The sequence below is a fragment of the Somniosus microcephalus genome, chromosome 5, assembly GCF_052327205.1.
Source record: "Somniosus microcephalus isolate GS21.2 chromosome 5, FLI_Smic_1.0, whole genome shotgun sequence".
Taxonomy (NCBI): domain Eukaryota; kingdom Metazoa; phylum Chordata; class Chondrichthyes; order Squaliformes; family Somniosidae; genus Somniosus; species Somniosus microcephalus.
Window position 1 is genome coordinate 313,870,227 of NC_140991.1, and position 17,077 is coordinate 313,887,303.

Sequence of the window (17,077 nt, forward strand, 5' to 3'; positions counted from 1 at the left end):
TCAGACTCCTGTTACAGGGGTATTGAGGTGTTCTGACTCCCGACAGCGCCAAGAAGCCGAGTAGTGGCAGTTTGGAGAACTACCCCCACTGACTAACTCGGCCACCGCGGGAGACTCGGACTCGGCAACATTGCCGGTTATTGAGGTGTTGTTTTCGGAGTGAGAATTTTGCCGGTTAATAGAGAATTCCGGATATTTAGGTGCCGTTTAAACGAGAGTTTCCTGTATGTATAATACATATTTTTTTTTTAAATCATAATTTTTCATACCTGGTTCTTCATCCAGTTTGGTTCTTGGCGGCTCCCAGGCAGGTCTGATCGCTTTCGCCTTTGCTTGTCTGTGCCCGAGCTCCTCATCAAACTTTGTGTAAAGGTTTCGTAGTTTACTCGTGCCAACAACAGTGGAGTCTCCCTGAAATTTGAAGTCAATTTTTTTTTTTGTTAACGTAAATGCGCCTTTCTTTCAGAGCAGCTGCCTACAAGAAGAACGCTTGCGAAACTCTCCAAGTCTGGATTTTTCGCAATTTCAGGAGCGCCGAAAGGGTGCTTCACTTGATAGGAGTACGGTCCGCAATAGAAGATCATTTAGAGAAATATCGTGGAATCTCACAGCGCAGAAGGAGGGCGTTCGGCCCATCGTGGCTGTGCCGGCTCTTTGAAAGAGCGAGCCAATTTAGTCTCACACCCCCTGCCTTTTCCCCAGAACCCTGCAAATTAGCTCGCTTCAACTACATGTCCAATTGCCTTTTCAAAGTTCGTACGGAATCGGATTCCACTGCCCTTTCAGGTAGCGCGTTCCAGATCTTAGCAACCCTCCTGTGTGTGAAAACAATTCTCCTCATTTCCGCTCTAGGGGGGAGAAATTGGGTGAGTAGCGCCACCTGTTTGTCAGTGGCTGTAGCGCCACTGGCTGCGTCTCCGGCGATATTCAGTAGGGGCGCTAATGGTGGCGTTAGGCATTTGCGCTGCGCCGCCACCGATGATGTCATCGGTGTGCGCAGCGCCCCATTCGTGTCCCATTCGCGATATTTGGTAGCGAACGCCGCAGTTGCGCCGCTCGCTACCCGCGCCCGGTTCACGGGGCCTTACTGTGCCGGCAGCGGCGCAAGTTAAGGTGGAGGTGCGGGGCGGCCGCTTTTTTGGCGGCTGCCTGCCGGCACCTCCGTCCCCGGCCTCCTAACCACCCCCCCGCAGCATTGCCGGCTGTTTCCCCGAGAGCCCGGCACTTCTCCTTGGTGCTGGGCTCATTTGCCGGCACTCGCGAGCGGGGATCGCACTGTTGCAGGCACCTCCCCCTTAACAGTGGGAGGAAGGCCTGCAGTACCGCAGCGTGTGGCGCTGCGGCACGGTGCGCTGCGATAATCAGTTTCAGCGCCCTAAGAGGGACGCGGAGCGCCTCGAGCCTCGCCCCGTGTCCCTCGAGGGGCGCTGAAACTGAATTTCTGGCGATCGGTATCACTCCGATCGCTGCGCTAAAACCTGCGCTCAGGCGACTTTTGCGCCCCAACCCAATTTCTAGGCCTAGATCTTTTGCCAATGGTTTCAAAATTTGTCAGATAGAAACACAAGGGGCTGGATTTTACCATCCCTGGGGAGGCGGGACTGCCGGAAAAATGGCAGAAACTGGGAAGCGGACACCGACCCCGCTCCCAACCCGCCTCCGTACCATCTTCCCGGGAGGCGGGTCCCCAAGTCACGCAGGGACCCGTCTCCTCGAGGCAGGAAAGGGATTAGAGCCAATCAGCTGCCTGTTAACAAGTAGTTAACTTCTTTATCCAGAGAGGGGTGAGAATGTGGAACTCGCTGCCATAGGGAGTGGTTGAGGTGAATAGCAGAGATGCATTTAAGGGGAGGCTGGATAAACACATAAGGGAGAACAGAATAGAAGGATATCTAAGGATAAGGGGTAAGCCACTTAGGACAGAAATGAGGAGGAATTTCTTCGCCCAGAGATTGGTGAACTTGTGGAATTCTCTACCACAGAAGGCAGTTGAGGCCAATTCATTAAATATATTCAAGAAGGAGTTAGATATATTTCTTAAGGCTAAAGGGATCAAGGGATATGGGGAGAAGGCAGGGACAGGGTACTGAATTTGGACGATCAGCCATGATCGCATTGAATGGCGGAACAGGCTCGAGGGGCCGAATGGCCTACTCCTGCTCCTATCTTCTATGTTTTTATGTTTCTATGTTGATGGGGTGAGATGAAGAAGGGTGGGAGGAGGCTTGTGTGGAGCATAAACACCGGCATGGACCAGTTGGGCCGAATGGCCTGTTTCTGTGCTGTAGACTCTGATGTAATCTGACCACGCTGTCCTTACCACCTGATCCATGGGATCACTAGAATAGTAATTCTCAGAATGGGTACACCGAATCCACACTGGCTTCATGATGAACAGCTCGTCCTCCTCTTTCTCCTCTTCAATCCTCGCGGTGGAGACGCTCTCGTCCGTCTCCTTGCTTCGAGGGGCAGAATGAGATTTCTCCTTACTGTAACTGTGGCCCATTGATCTTCGGTCTCGCTCATCCTCCCAGCGAGGTCGCTTCCACTCCCTGCTGCTTGACCGGCTTGAAGAAAAAGCACGGGAAACATCTGAATCACCTTCAAGCCCTTGCGAAAAAAAATACAAACCTGCCCTTTCCAAACAAATATTTGCTGCACTCAGATTAAGGTCAGTAAAAACAAAAGCAATTTTCAAACACAACACTTTCGTGAACTTGCACCACTTATCGTCAATGGCCCGTATTTTCCGATCAGAGGCTTCCTGCGTGCGGAGGCCTCCGATCTGGAAAAAAATCTACGGACTTACCCGAGGGCTCCCCAGGTGCGGACACTTCTGCTCCTGGGCCTCTCCAAACTCGAAATGCGCAGGGTCCACGTATCCCAGGGGGCGCAGGCGGTTCGCAAGCGTCCCTGGGATCACGTGGGCCATGGGGAGCCAATAGGAGAAGGGAATCTCCCTTCATACACTTGACATAAGAACATAAGAAATAGGAGCAGGAGTAGGCCAATCGGCCCCTCGAGCCTGCTCCACCATTCAATAAGATCATGGCTGATCTGATCCTAACCTCAAATCTTCTATCACTGTGCATCCACCCGAACCCATGTGATCTCCCGGGAGAGGCGAAAAACCAGATAAAGACCCAATGGCCAATTTGGGAGAAAAAAATCTGGGAAATTCCTCTCCGACCCATCTAGGCGATCGAAATTCTTCCAGGAGATCACGCTGTCCCTATATTTTCTACAGTACTTACCTTCTGTAAAGGCGATCTCCACCCCAGCCAGGAACAGGAATAAAACCATCTCCTGAAATCTAACACAGAATTAGAACACAGTAGGAGCAGAACCAGGCTACACGGCCCCTGGGCCCACTCCACTACCCACAGGGCCATGACCATTCCGAACCTAAACTCATGTCCAATTTCCTGCCCGCTCCCCGTAACCCTTAATTCCCTTTACTTCTAGGAAACTATCTATTTCTGTTTTAAATTTATTTAATGATGTAGCTTCCACAGCTTTCTGGGGCAGCAAATTCCACAAACCTATCACCCTCTTGAGTGAAGAAGTTTCTCCTCATCTCAGTTTTGAAAGAGCAGCCCCTTATTCTAAGACTATGCCCCCTAGTTCTAGTTTCACCCATCATCAGGAACATCCTCCCCGCATCCACCCGATCCAACCCCTTCACAATCTTGTATGTTTCAATAAGATCGCCTCTCATTCTTCTGAACTCCAATGAGTAGAGTCCCAATCTACTCAACCTCTCCTCATATGACCACCCCCTCATCCCCGGGATTAACCGAGTGAACCTTCTTTGTACTGACTCGAGAGCAAGTATGTCTTTTCTTAAGTATGGACACCAAAACTGTATGCAGTATTCCAGGTGCGGTCTCACCAATACCTTGTACAACTGCAGCAATACCTCCCTGTTTTTATATTCTATCCCCCTAGCAATAAAAGCCAACATTCCATTGGCCTTCTTGATCACTTGCTGCACCTGCATACTAACTTTTTGTTGACAGATCGACCTGTCAAATATATGGATGGAGATCACCCCAAAAACACTAAAACATTATATAATATATTTTTTTAATCCATTTTTAAAATGAGTTCAAATTACAATAAATTAAATATATTAAACAAAAATTTAATTTTTTGAAAAAAACAATTAAAGTTTTTTATGGGGCTAAAAACAAACTTATCTTTTTTAAAAAGTATTTTTAAATGATAAATGAGTGAAAAAATATTTTTTTGAACTCTTATGCTGGTAAAAGCAGGCCTTACGCGTGCTTTTACCAGGCGTAAGATTTCTAGGGGTTTTCTGCGGGCGGAGGTTCTGCAGAAAGCGGAACTCTCCCCCCCGCAGAGACCCTTCTCCACGGCAGGCGTCCGATCTGTCAAGAGCATTCTTGACAGATCGGAAATGTCGGTTTCCAGCGCAATTAGCAAATTGGCTGAGCGGCAGGAGACATAGAAGATAGGAGCAGGAGTAGGCCCTTTGGCCCCTCGAGCCTGTTCTGCCATTTAATGAGATCGTGGCTGATCATCCAAACTCAGTACCCTGTCCCTGCTTTCTCCCCATATCCCTTGATCCCTTTAGCCTCAAGAAATATATCCAACTCCTTCTTGAATATATTTAATGAATTGGCCTCCACTGCCTTCTGTGGTAGAGAATTCCACAGGTTCACCACTCTCTGGGTGAAGAAATTCCTCCTCATCTCAGTCCTAAATGGCTTACCCCTTTATCCTTAGACTGTGACCCCTGGTTCTGGACTCCCCCCGCCATCGGGAACATCCTTCCTGCATCCAGTCTGTCTAGTCCTGTTAGAATTGTATAAGACAGTAGGGATGATGGGCAGGTATTCTAATTGATGGGATGTGACCAGTGGTTACCCTAGGATGTAGGCCCTCAGGTCCAGCGAATTTGTTGGCTTTTAGTTCCCATTAATTTCTCCAGTACTATTTCTTTACTAATACCAATTTCTTTATGTTGCTCATTCTCACTTGGTCCCCCCACTATTTCCAGAATGTTTTTTTTTTGTGTGTCTTCTTCCATGAAGACAGATACAAGGGCTGGAATATTTACCTGGCGACGGACTGGCAATGGCGACGACCAGCAGCGCGCGGGAAACCCGGAAGTTGCTGCAGTGCCTCAGTCAGTGGCTCTTTAACCCAGCCACTGCATTTGGATCAAATACGGCCCAATATTCCCTTCAGCTTTGTGTAAATGGGTGTAAAGTTAAACGCCTTAATCTTGAAATGCTGTAAAGTGTTGTTTTTTCCTATTCAGAAGCCGAGGAGCCGGCTGCGCGGGAGCTGCAGAGCGCGGTGTGGCCACGCAGCCGTGCAGCTTAAAGGGGAACATTATTTATGGTCTGATTTGTAAGAATGACGCCGGGGCCGAGAGGGTTAAATTGGGCGGACAGGTTGCATGAACGTGGCTGGTATTCCCTTGCGTCCAATAGATTGAAGGGCTGATCCAATTGAGGTGTTTAAAATGTTAAAAGGATTTGATAGGGTAGAGAGAGAGAGAGAGAGCGAGAGAGCGAAACTATTTCCTCTGATGGGGAAATCAAGATCAAGGGGACGCAATCATAAAATTAGAGCTAGGCCGATCAGGAGTGAAATCAGGAAGTACTTTTCCCACTGTTCCCTCATTTTTTCCCCCGGCCCCACGCGGCCCCTTTAAGGGCTGCACGGCCCGTTCAATATTCCGCGCCTGCGCCTTTTTTCTATTTAAAAGCCGGCTCACCAGCTGTGTGGGACCTGCACAGCTTAAAGGGAACACTGACATTTCCCCCCACCCCCACACAAAGGGGGCGAAATTCGGCCCCCTTTGCGCCTGCCGTTAGCACGACCCCTGCCCCGCCCTGGAGGCGCTAACGGGGCGCAAATGGCTTATCGCCCAGGGGGAGGCGGTAATAGCGCCTCCCGAGAAATTTGGCTAGACGGTAGCGCCGCCGCCAATTATGTCATCAGCGAGTGACACAACCACTCACCGCCACCGCCCACCGACCCCCCCCCCCCCCCCGCGCTGCACAGATTCAGCTGCAACACGCGAGGCTGCCGCGGGAGATGTCAGCTCCGGCCTCGCGGGGCCACGAACGGGGTGCCAACCTCCACTCGCGGGGCGGCATTGAAAGGGCTCGAGCGTTTGCGGCCCCCCGCCCCCCCCCCCCCCCCCGTCGACAGGAAATGGAGCGCCCGAGATAGCGGCTCCACTTCCTCTCCGAGACGGTAAGCCGAATTCAGCGGCCGGGGGCGGTACTTCCGTGCCGGGCGCCAAATGTCCGGCGCTAATTCGGTTAGCGCCCCCCACACGGCGTGACAGAATCTCGCGCCCAAAGGGTGGTAGAAATCTGGAACAGTCTTCAACCAGAAGGCGGTGGTTGCTGGGGGTCCTCTGGACCTTTCAAGAGAGATTTCTGTCGGGTAAGGATATCGGGGGACATGGAGCAAAGGCGGGAATATGGAGACGAGGTGCGGATCAGCCGTGCTCTAATTAAATGGCAGCGCAGGCTCCAGGGCCTGAGTTGGCCTCCTCCTGCTCCTATATCTGCATTCATTGGAAAATTTTCACACGCCAATTTTATCAGTTAGACTGTCAATGATGCAAATTGCTTAAGTTTGAAATCAGAATTTGAAAGGGATTTGATTTACTCCCTCACCATTGATTTTTCTTTAAATTATTTAATCTTATGTCACCTACAAGAGCTATTTTTAATGAATTGCAATGTTTTTTCGGTGGGGCAAAATATATAGGAGAACATACGAATTAGGAGCAGTAGTAGGCCACACGGCCCCTCGAGCCTGCTCCACCATTCAATAAGATCATGGCTGATCTTCGACCTCAACTCCACTTTCGCCGCCCGATCCCCATATCCCTCGATTCCCCTAGAGTCCAAAAATCTATCGCTCTCAGCCTTGAATATACTCAACGATTCAGCATTCACAGCCCTCTGGGGTAGAGAATTCCGAAGATTCACAAACCTCCGAGTGAAGAAATTCCTCCTCATCTCAGTCTTAAATGGCCGACCCCTTATCCGGAGACTGTGACCCCTAGTTCTAGACTCTCCAGCCAGGGGAAACATCCTCTCAGCATCTACCCTGTCAATCCCCCTCAGAATCTTGTATGTTTCAATGAGATCACCTCTCATTCTTCTAAACTCCGGAGAGTATAGGCCCAATCTACTCAGTATGCTCATCAGCTGCAGACTACAGCAGGCTGGATGATGTTGGGCTGGGGACGTCAGTTTGAAGCATTTCTGTTATGTTCATTAATAAATAGACATTCTTATTATGAACACAGCTAGCTTCTAGCTAGTCATTTATTCAGTACACGTTCTCTAGTTACAGTATCTGTAGAGATGCAGCACGTGTGCTCCTGTGTGCAGGCTGCCATCTTGACTGTTGCCTTGTGGGTAGCCTCGTGCCTCATGGGTAATGTAGTCTTAATATCTATACAGCTGGGTAGTGTAGTCTTGTATACATACAGCTATATACAGCTCTACGGCTCCACCTAGTGTCCACTATAGAATGACATGTTATTGATCATTACATCCCCCTTTCTTTGAGGTTTAACAAAATCAATATCCATCAACTTTCAAGAAAACAATAAAGATAATATCAGTAACACTTTTGTTCGTGCTCTATAAACATAAACATTTTCAAAACAGTCAACACATTTTCAAAGCTTTACATAGACTTAATTTTTGAGTACAATCAGGCTTTTTTTTACTTCACGTGTGGATCTTCTCAAAACGGGTAAGTCTGATGTGTCTTCATGAGATTGTTCTGGCGGTGAATGACAAGATGCAGTTGCGGCATTGTCATCAATCTGCTCTTGTATAGATCGAGGTCTCCTTGCGATCTTTGCTTGGAGAGGGTTTCAGTGTTTCCTTCACTCTTCATGCCATAACTCTCAATGTAGTCAATGCACTCTCGAAAAACTGCTGGCAGCTGGATCCCATCATACAGCATAGTCCTCTCAGCAGCCTCGGCTAATGGAACACCAAAGATTGGCCTGAGGGAAGAAGGAGTATCCACTGGAACTGCTTCCTGCTCTGGTGCAGGCTTCTTCTTTTTCTTTTTCTCTTTCCACTGCTTAACAACATCTGCTGCGGTTATATCTTTGGACTTTTTCTCCTTGTGTTTTTCCTCTTTGTGCTTTTCTTCCTTTGGATTCTCTTTGACCTTAAAGTCTTTTTCTTTCTTCTTGGAGAAACTAGGCTTTTTGAAGACATGGATACCCTTTGGCCTTTTCATCCTTGATGGGCTCTCTGCTTCATCACCCGAGTCATCTGGTCTGCTTATGGCACAGTTTATACGGTAGACTCTCTTGACCAGTTCTAAGTCTTCACAAGCTTTGTCACCTAGTATCGAATCAAGTCTTTCAGCCACAACAGAAAACATGAGATGATGCACTTTGTCTTTGACTGTCACTTTAAGTCTGCATACACCTAAGCTATCTATTTTCTGTCCATTATAGTCCTTCAGTAGTACTGACTTTTTCTGTATTTTGGGCTTTTCTTTCATATTGTTAATGTCACTCATACTGATTAAGTTTGCTTTTGCCACAGTGTCTAGTTTCAATGTAACTAATGCTCCATTTACCTGCAGTGGGATCATCCATTTGTCCACTTTTACTGCATTGACTTTATGTTCAGCATTGTCCATTTCTGAGGGCTGCACATTTTCTGTATCTTTTTTGATATCGTCACATGACACCATTCCGACAAAAAATGTCTCACTTAAATCAGTGTCCTCAATTACATTAACTCGTCGCCCTTTCTTAGTTTGTACTTTTGAAAAGCATTGTTTGGCAAAGTGATTCTTTCCATTACACTTTGTGCACATTTTTCCAAACGCTGGGCATTGTCTTAACTGGTGTTTGTAACCACAGCGTTTACAATTAAAAATTTCATCCTCCGATTGCTTTTCATTTCTGTTCTGCCCACGTTTCTTCCCCTTGTAGGACACAGCACCGACAGCAGCATTATCACTCATTACAATCGCATCATTATTGATTTCACTGAGTCTTCGCGTGCTTTCGAGCTAGCTCGCTGGCTTGGCATATTTTCACTGCATTTTCCAAATTTAGTTCGGTTTCCTCTCAACAGACGTTCCCTGACTTTTTTATCATGAATACCAAACACAATCTGGTCACGAATCATGGATGCTTTGAGCTCAGAGAAATTACATGTCTGTGCTTTCAGTTTCAGATCAGTTATAAAGCTATCAAAAGTCTCATTTTGTTGCTGTGTCCGAGAACGGAAGATGCATCTTTCATACGTCTCATTCTTTTGGGAGAGCAATGTGCATCAAATTTTTTTAACACATCTTCTAATTTTTCTCTGTTCTCCGCTGGATTAAATACAAATGTATTAAATACCTCTATCGCCTGTGGGCCTGCAACCGTAAGCAGCAACGCTATCTTCCTTGCGTCTGGCTTCGTACCGAATCCGATGGCTGCAATGTAGAGTTGGAATTGTTGTTTAAAAATCCACCAATTGTAGTCGACATTTCCCTCGAGATTCAAATGCTCTGGTGGCTTCAAATTCTCCATGTCGCTTTTCACAATTTTCAGCAGGTCTTCACCACCCTGGTACCATGTTATGTTCATTAATAAATAGACATTCTTATTATGAACACAGCTAGCTTCTAGCTAGTCATTTATTCAGTACACGTTCTCTAGTTACAGTATCTGTAGAGATGCAGCATGTGTGCTCCTGTGTGCAGGCTGCCATCTTGACTGTTGCCTTGTGGGTAGCCTTGTGCCTCATGGGTAATGTAGTCTTAATATCTATACAGCTGGGTAGTGTAGTCTTGTATACATACAGCTATATACAGCGCTACGGCTCCACCTAGTGTCCACTATAGAATGACATGCTATTGATCACTACAGTTTCCACTCAGAACCACGGTCGACAGCGTCTTTCGCACTTCACTCAAGAATAAAACTAAAGGAAACATAGCCAGGCTGAAAGGACATCGCTGCCTGCTGAGTTACCCTCCCTCGTTAACAGCTACGTGTCTAAATATTTGTTTTCAAGGAGAAACTTATTCTGAAGTCATTGGATGGGCTGGATTTTCATTGAGGAGTCGGGAAAGAGGCGGGACTACAACTTTTGGGGTTGTAGTCCCGCCTCCATCGAGTTCTAGCAAACCCACACAATTTAGACTTGATTGATCTTGTTGAGCCCGCCCAGCGGGCTCAGCAGGCCAATTAAGGGCCACCCAGCAACAGGTGACGTCACAGATTGATATTTCATCTGTCAAGACCAGGTTAATTCCTTCCTTTCAGGATGATTTAGAGATCTCCCCGGAACAGAAAGCTGAATGCTGCAGATTTTGACAGATCGCGGCCATTCTGCTTTCTGTGCCAGTGAGACGAGGGACTCCCGAGACCTGAAGGAAGAAAGGCTGTAAAGGTAAGTAAAGGTTAGTAGAACTTCGTTAAACACTTTACACAGACCAAACACACTTACCTCTGCACTCATGCACCCATCACTCACCTGAACACCGAACATCTTGACCCCTCCAAGCCCTTCATCTTGACGGCCCACCTCGCTAACTTGCCGTGGTTTGGAGCCGTCGGGAATCCCACATTTCAACAATGAAAATAGGGATTAGGCTAAAAACTGCCTGTTAACTATCTGTCGGGGAGGCGGGTCCCAGTGCGGGGCGGGTACCCACCTCCTTTGAAACGGGCATGGAGGCGGGTTGGGGGCGGGATGGGGTCAGAACCCCCGATTTTGGGATTTTAAACCCCCACACGCCTCCAATCCCGACTCCACGGCCCAATAAAAATCCAGCCCATTGTCTTTGTGCTATGGCACTTTCCAATACACATAAAACTCAAAGGAAAGCACAAGACTATTTTGACATTAAGTTAAATATACAAATCGAATGGAAGGATTCATCGCCGATCCCAGTGTCGTCCAAAACTCGGCTGCCCGTGTCCGGATTCGCACCAAGTCCCGTTCACCCCTCACCCCCTGTGCTCGCTGACCTACATTGCTCCCGGTCCAGCAACGCCTCGATTTTAAAATTCTCATCCTTGTTTTCAAATCCTTCCATGGCCTCGCCCCTCCCTATCTCTGTAACCTCCTCCAGCCCTACAACCCTTTGAGCTATCACTCAACCACTGGCGGCCGTGCCTTCAGCAGCTGAGGCTCGAAGCTCTGGAATTCCCTCCCTAAAACTCTCCGCCTCTCTTCCTCTCTCTCCTCCTTTAAGACACTCCTTCAAATCTACCTCTTTGACCAAGCTTTTGGCCATCTGCCCCAATATCTCATGTGCCTCGGTGCCAAATTTTGTTTTATTACTCTCCTGTGAAGCGCACTGGGAGGCTTTACTATGTTAAGGACACTATATAAATACAAGTTGTTGTTGTTGTCCACATCCTGGTATCTCTCAGCCGCTCACACAGTAGCAGGTCTCCAACCATAGGCCCAGAGTTCTCAGCCGTGGCTCAGTGGGCAGCACGCTCGCCTCGGAGTCAGAAGGTTGTAGGACATGAGCATAAAAATCTAGGCTGACACTCCCACTGCAGTGCTGAGGGAGCGCTGCACTGTCGGGGGTGCCGTCTTTCGGATGAGATGTTAAACCGAGGCCCCGTCTGCGCTCTCAGGTGGACGTAAAAGATCCCGTGGGCACTATTTTGAAGAAGAGCAGGGGAGTTCTCCCCAGTGTACTGGCCATTATTTATCCCTCAATCAACATCATTAAAACAGATTAACTGGTCATTATCACATTGCTGTTTGTGGGAGCTTGCTGTGCACAAATTGGCTGCCGCGTTTCCTACATTACAACAGTGACCACACTTCAAAAAGTACTTCATTGGCTGTAAAGCGCTTTGAGACGTCCGGTGGTCGTGAAAGGCGCTGGAGCAATGCAAGTCTTTCTTTCAGAGATACAACGGCAAACGGCAAACCTTAGCACACAAGACTAGTCGCCAGCCTTGAAATGCAAGAGGCCAACGCCAGTTTTTTGAAGATATTTTACAGGAGTTAGAAGGAATAAGCAAAATCAAAAGAAGTGGTGGCTTTGGCAAGTGAAGGAATGAGAAAGAAGGGGCCCAGTAAATCTCACCTGTGCGTCCTTTTCCGCTCTCTTCTGTGCTGCCTGTCGTAGGACGGTGATCTGTAGCTGTCACGATGCTTATGTCTATCCCTGGGGGGAGGGGGGATAAACAAAATTATTATATATTTCAGAGTTAATGCTGTGGAGAATTTCCCCTTCATAAGGCAGCATGGTAGGGAAAAAAACACAATCAATCAATTACTTTGATTCCCCTAAGTTACAGCTTTTCTTAGTTGCGAAAGTCTGCTGCCTTATCGGAATTCCCAGTGGAAGGTCCGTATGTAGCAGACCAGGAACCACCCCAAGTCCAGTCCCACATCTGTGCTGAGTTACTTAACCTCAGTTAAGACATCGAGAGTTGCACTTTAATTAGCTTTTTTTTAAAAATTCATTCACGGGATGTGGGCGTCGCTGGCGAGGCCGGCATTTATCGCCCATCCCTACTTGCCCCTCGAGAAGGTGGTGGTGAGCCGCCTTCTTGAACCGCTGCAGTCCGTGTGGTGAAGGTGCTCCCACAGTGCGGTTAGAGAGGGAGTTCCAGGATTTTGACCCAGCGACGATGAGGGAACGGCCGATACAGTAAACTCTTGTTTAAACGGCACTTAATCATCCGGAATTCTTTAATAACCGTCAAAATAGATAACCGGTAATCTTGCCGAATCCATCCAGCACTTGTTTTCCGAGTCAGAGTTTCCCGCGGGTGGCCGAGTTAGTCAGTGGTTTTAATTTTTTTTGTGTTGAAAATTTGCCTACCTCTGTTAGCCAGAATTTTTCATCAACCAGCACCATCCCGGTCCCGCAGGTGCCGGATACGAAAGAGTTTACTGTATATTTCGAAGTCAGGATGGTGTGTGTGACTTGGAGGGGAACTTGGAGGTGGTGGTGTTCCCATGCGCCTGCTGCCCTTGTCCTTCTAGGCAGTAGAGGTCGCGGGATCGGGAGGTGCTGCCGAAGGAGCCTTCAACCCACTGAAACTACGTGTTTGCTTAAAGTACTGAACGATTTAGAAACATAGAAGATAGGAGCAGGAGTAGGCCATTCGGCCTCTCGAGCCTATTCCGCCATTCAATGAGATCATGGCTGATCATCCAAATTCAGTACCCTGTCCCTGCTTTCTCCCCATATCCCTTGATCCCTTTAGCCTCAAGAAATATATCCAACTCCTTCTTGAATATATTTAATGAATTGGCCTCCACTGCCTTCTGTGGTAGAGAATTCCACAGGTTCACCACTCTCTGGGTGAAGAAATTCCTCCTCATCTCTGTCCTAAATGGCTTATCCCTTATCCTTAGACTGTGACCCCTGGTTCTGGACTACCCTGCCATTGGGAACATCCTTCCTGCATCCAGTCTGTCCAGTCCTGTTAGAATTTTATAAGTTGCAATGAGATCCCCTCTCATTCTTCTAAACTCCAGCAAGTACAAGCCCAATCGACCCAATCTCTCCTCATACGTCATTCCTGCCATCCCAGGTATTAGTCTGGTGAATCTTCGTTGCACTCCCTCCATGGCAAGTACATCCTTCCTCAGAAAAGGCAACCAAAACTGCACACAATACTCAAGGTGTGGTCTCACCAAGGCCCTGTACAACTACAGCAAGACATCCTTGTTCCTGTACTCGAACCCTCTCACTACGAAGGCCAACATACCATTTGCCTTCTTAACCGCCTGCTGCACCTGCATGCTTACCTTCAGCGACTGGTGCACAAGGACACCCAGGTCTCGTTGCACTTCCCCTTCTCCCAATCTCAGGTCGGATTTCAATGCTGACAGTCCCATTCTAGGTGCTGCTCCTGCTTCCACAATTCCCGCACTTCAAACGGACTGGCCTCTGGGCCGCCAGTGAGCATGTTGCACAGACTGCAACCCACTGCCCTGTCTGCTCACCATCCAATGCCACAGCCTTCAACGTCCCACTCAATGGCCCAGATAATAGGCTTCAAGAAAGCACCTTGAAGCCTCATAGGTAACGCACAATTCTGTAACTAAAGTCACATAGAAACATAGAAGATAGGAGCAGGAGTAGGCCATTCGGCCCCTCGAGCCTGCTCCGCCATTCAATGCGATCATGGCTGATCATCCAAATTCAGTACCCTGTCCCTGCCTTCTCCCCATATCCCTTGATCCCTTTAGCCTCAAGAAATATATCCAACTCCTTCTTGAATATATTTAATGAATTGGCCTCAACTGCCTTCTGTGGTAGAGAATTCCACAGGTTCACCACTCTCTGGGTGTAGAAATTCCTCCTCATTTCTGTCCTAAATGGCCTACCCCTTATCTTTAGACTGTGACCCCTGGTTCTGGACTCCCCAACCATCAGGAACATCCTTCCTGCATCTAGTCTGTCCAGTCCTGTCAGAATTTTATACGTTTCAATGAGTCACAGCACAGTGGGATTGTATCTCCCCCCGCCCCCCTTTGTTACTCCTGATCCTAATTCATATGTATGTATGTACGTTTCTCTTTTTTTTAATAATAAACCACCTTTCAATAATCTTACATAAACCACTGATTCGACCCCAGCTGGAGTATTGTGTCCCGAATTTCCGATCGGAGGCTTCCTGCAGGGCGGATGCCTCTGATTGGAAAAAAAAATCTACGGACCTACCTGCTGGCTCTGTAGATCTCGAGGCTCGCGATCCTGGGGCCTCTCCTGGTCTGCGCGGGCAGAGGCCCAGGTATCCCAGGGGGCGCAGGCGGTTCGCAAGCGTCCCTGGGATCACGTGGGCCATGGGCAACCAATCAAAGAAGGGAATCCCCCTTCATACATTTGACAGGTCCGTACGCACAGAACTGTCAAAAGTATGAATGGGGGATCACATTTAAAAACACACTAAAACATTAAATATATGTATTTTTAATTACATCATTAAAATTAATCAAAATTCCATTAATTAAAAAAAATTAATGTTTTTACGGGGCTAAAAATAAACTTACCTTTTTGAAGAGTATTTTTAAATGAGTTATCAAATTTAATTTTTCTATTTTTCGACACACTTAAGCTGGTAATAGAAGGCCCTCCGGCCCATTTGTGTCCAATTCTGGGAACCGCACTTTAGGAAGGATGTGAAGGCCTTAGAGAGGGTTCAGAAAAGATTTAGAAGAATGACTCCAGGGATGAGGGAATTCAGTTACATGGAGAGACTGGAGAAGCTGGGGTTGTTCTCCTTGGAGCAGAGAAGGTTGAGAGGAGATTTGATAGAGGTGTTCAAAATCAGGAAGGGTTTAGATAGAGTAAATAAAGAGAAACTGTTACCAGTGGCTGAAGGGTCGATAACCAGAGGGCACAGATTTAAGGTGATTGGCAAAAGAACCAGAGGCGACATGGAGGAAAAACTTGTTTACGCAACGAGTGGTTAGCATTTGGAACGCGCTGCCTGATAGGGCGGTGGACACAGATTCAATAGTAGCCTTCAAAAGGGAATTGGATAAATACTTGCAGGAGAAAAAATTGCAGGGATATGGGGAAAGAGCGGGGGAGTGGGACTAACTGGATTGCTCTTCGAAAGAGCCGGCGCAGACTCAATGGGCCAAATGGCCTCCTTCTGTGCTGCACTATTCTATGATTCTACATTTATCAATTTTTGCTTCTTAAACTATTTCCTTCATTTGTAGGGACACTGCTACAAGATAGAAAAACTCAAAAGTTCTGCTGTAATATCACAGCTGTAACATTAGCCTCACGCTCGCTCAGAAGCTTCTAATACTGCTGTGACTCTTTTTAAAAAAAAATTCCTTACCTGCTGTGATCGGGGTTTCGGTGTCGAGGCGGAGATCTCCCCCGGTCGTGGCTAGACCTGCGGCGATTGCTGTCTGACCTCCTCCGCTCCGGACTCCTGCCCCTCTCCCTGCGCTCGCCGCGGGACGGCGACCGGCGCCGCTCGCCGCGGCTCCTGTAGCTGTGCCCCTTGTGGTGGTGGTGGTGGTGGTGCTCGTGGTGCTCGTGGCGGCGGCTGGCGCGTTCGTCGGGGGGCGAGCGGCGTCCGCTCGCCGGCTTCTCGGCCGGGTAGTGCGGCTCGCGCCGGAAGCGGTCGGGCGGGCGGGAGGCGGGGCTCGGCAGGTAGCCGGGGGGCGCGGCGCCCGGCGGGAACCCGGCGGATGCGGCGGCCGGCTGATACCCGCTGCCGAAGGGCTGGGGCGGGTAGTGCTGCGAGTAGCTCATCGGGTAGGGGGCCGGATAGTTTACCGGCTGGGGCGGGATCAGTGGGGGAGGGGGCGCCGACGGCAGCAGGTGATGGAATCCAGCTGGCCTGCCGTCAGGGGCGCCCGGGATGGTGGTGCCCGCGCTCGGCACGGGAGGGGCCGGAGTAAAGCAAGGCAGGCCGGGAAAGGATGGACGCACTGGGGGGCTGGGAAAGGGCGGCCTGGACCGGACGGGACACGGCGGGACTGCGCTGTGCCTGATGTCCATGTCGCCGGCCTGGGGAACGTGGGGCTGGTAGGGCATGAAGTTGGGAGGAACATAACCTGCGTTCTGCGGGCTCGAAAACCTGGGGGGAGGGGGAGGAGGAGGTGGGGGAGGGGGAGGAGGGACAACCTGCTGCTCGTAGGGAAATAACGGCGGCGGCTGTTGTGGGTGAACAGGTCGAAAACCTGCAGGCGGAAAGTTCTGTTGGGGCATTCGGTTGCCTGGGGCACCCCTGCCTCGAGGTCCTCCGACTTTCGGGATCGTGCTGTGGTCACTGTGTGTGGCTCCCCCTCGTCCTGGATGAAAAGACATGGTGCCCTTGCCAAAAAAAAAATACATTTTTTTATTAGAAACGGTTTGACTACGTTATTGTAAATGATGTAAAGCATCAAGTCTAAACACAACTGAATCGCATTCTACAGGAAACTCTCGGTTAAACGGCACCTAATTATCCGGAATTCTCTAATAACCGGCAAAATTCAGGAGTAGGTTTTGAGGCTTCCGTATACTGTATAATTGCGGCTGTGTAACTGGGGATCTCGTACCTTTTGCCGTGTAACCACGGCTCCTGCACCCCTGGTTGTGTAAC

At 48.7% G+C, this 17,077-nt stretch overlaps 1 protein-coding gene across 2 annotated transcripts in view; it reads right to left on the reverse strand.

Moving 5' to 3' along the window:
• Nucleotides 1-17,077, reverse strand: part of drosha (drosha ribonuclease III) — a 213,962-nt gene that overhangs the window by 193,661 nt on the left and 3,224 nt on the right. For both annotated transcript variants that reach the window (XM_085989256.1, XM_085989257.1), the window contains exons 2-5: nucleotides 15,821-16,806; nucleotides 12,091-12,171; nucleotides 2,321-2,567; nucleotides 270-411 (exon numbers count right to left, since the gene is read on the reverse strand). In XM_085989256.1, coding sequence (XP_085845382.1) covers nucleotides 270-411; nucleotides 2,321-2,567; nucleotides 12,091-12,171; nucleotides 15,821-16,800 — 1,450 coding nt within the window. In that variant the 5' untranslated portion in view covers nucleotides 16,801-16,806. The remainder of the gene's footprint in view (nucleotides 1-269; nucleotides 412-2,320; nucleotides 2,568-12,090; nucleotides 12,172-15,820; nucleotides 16,807-17,077) is intronic.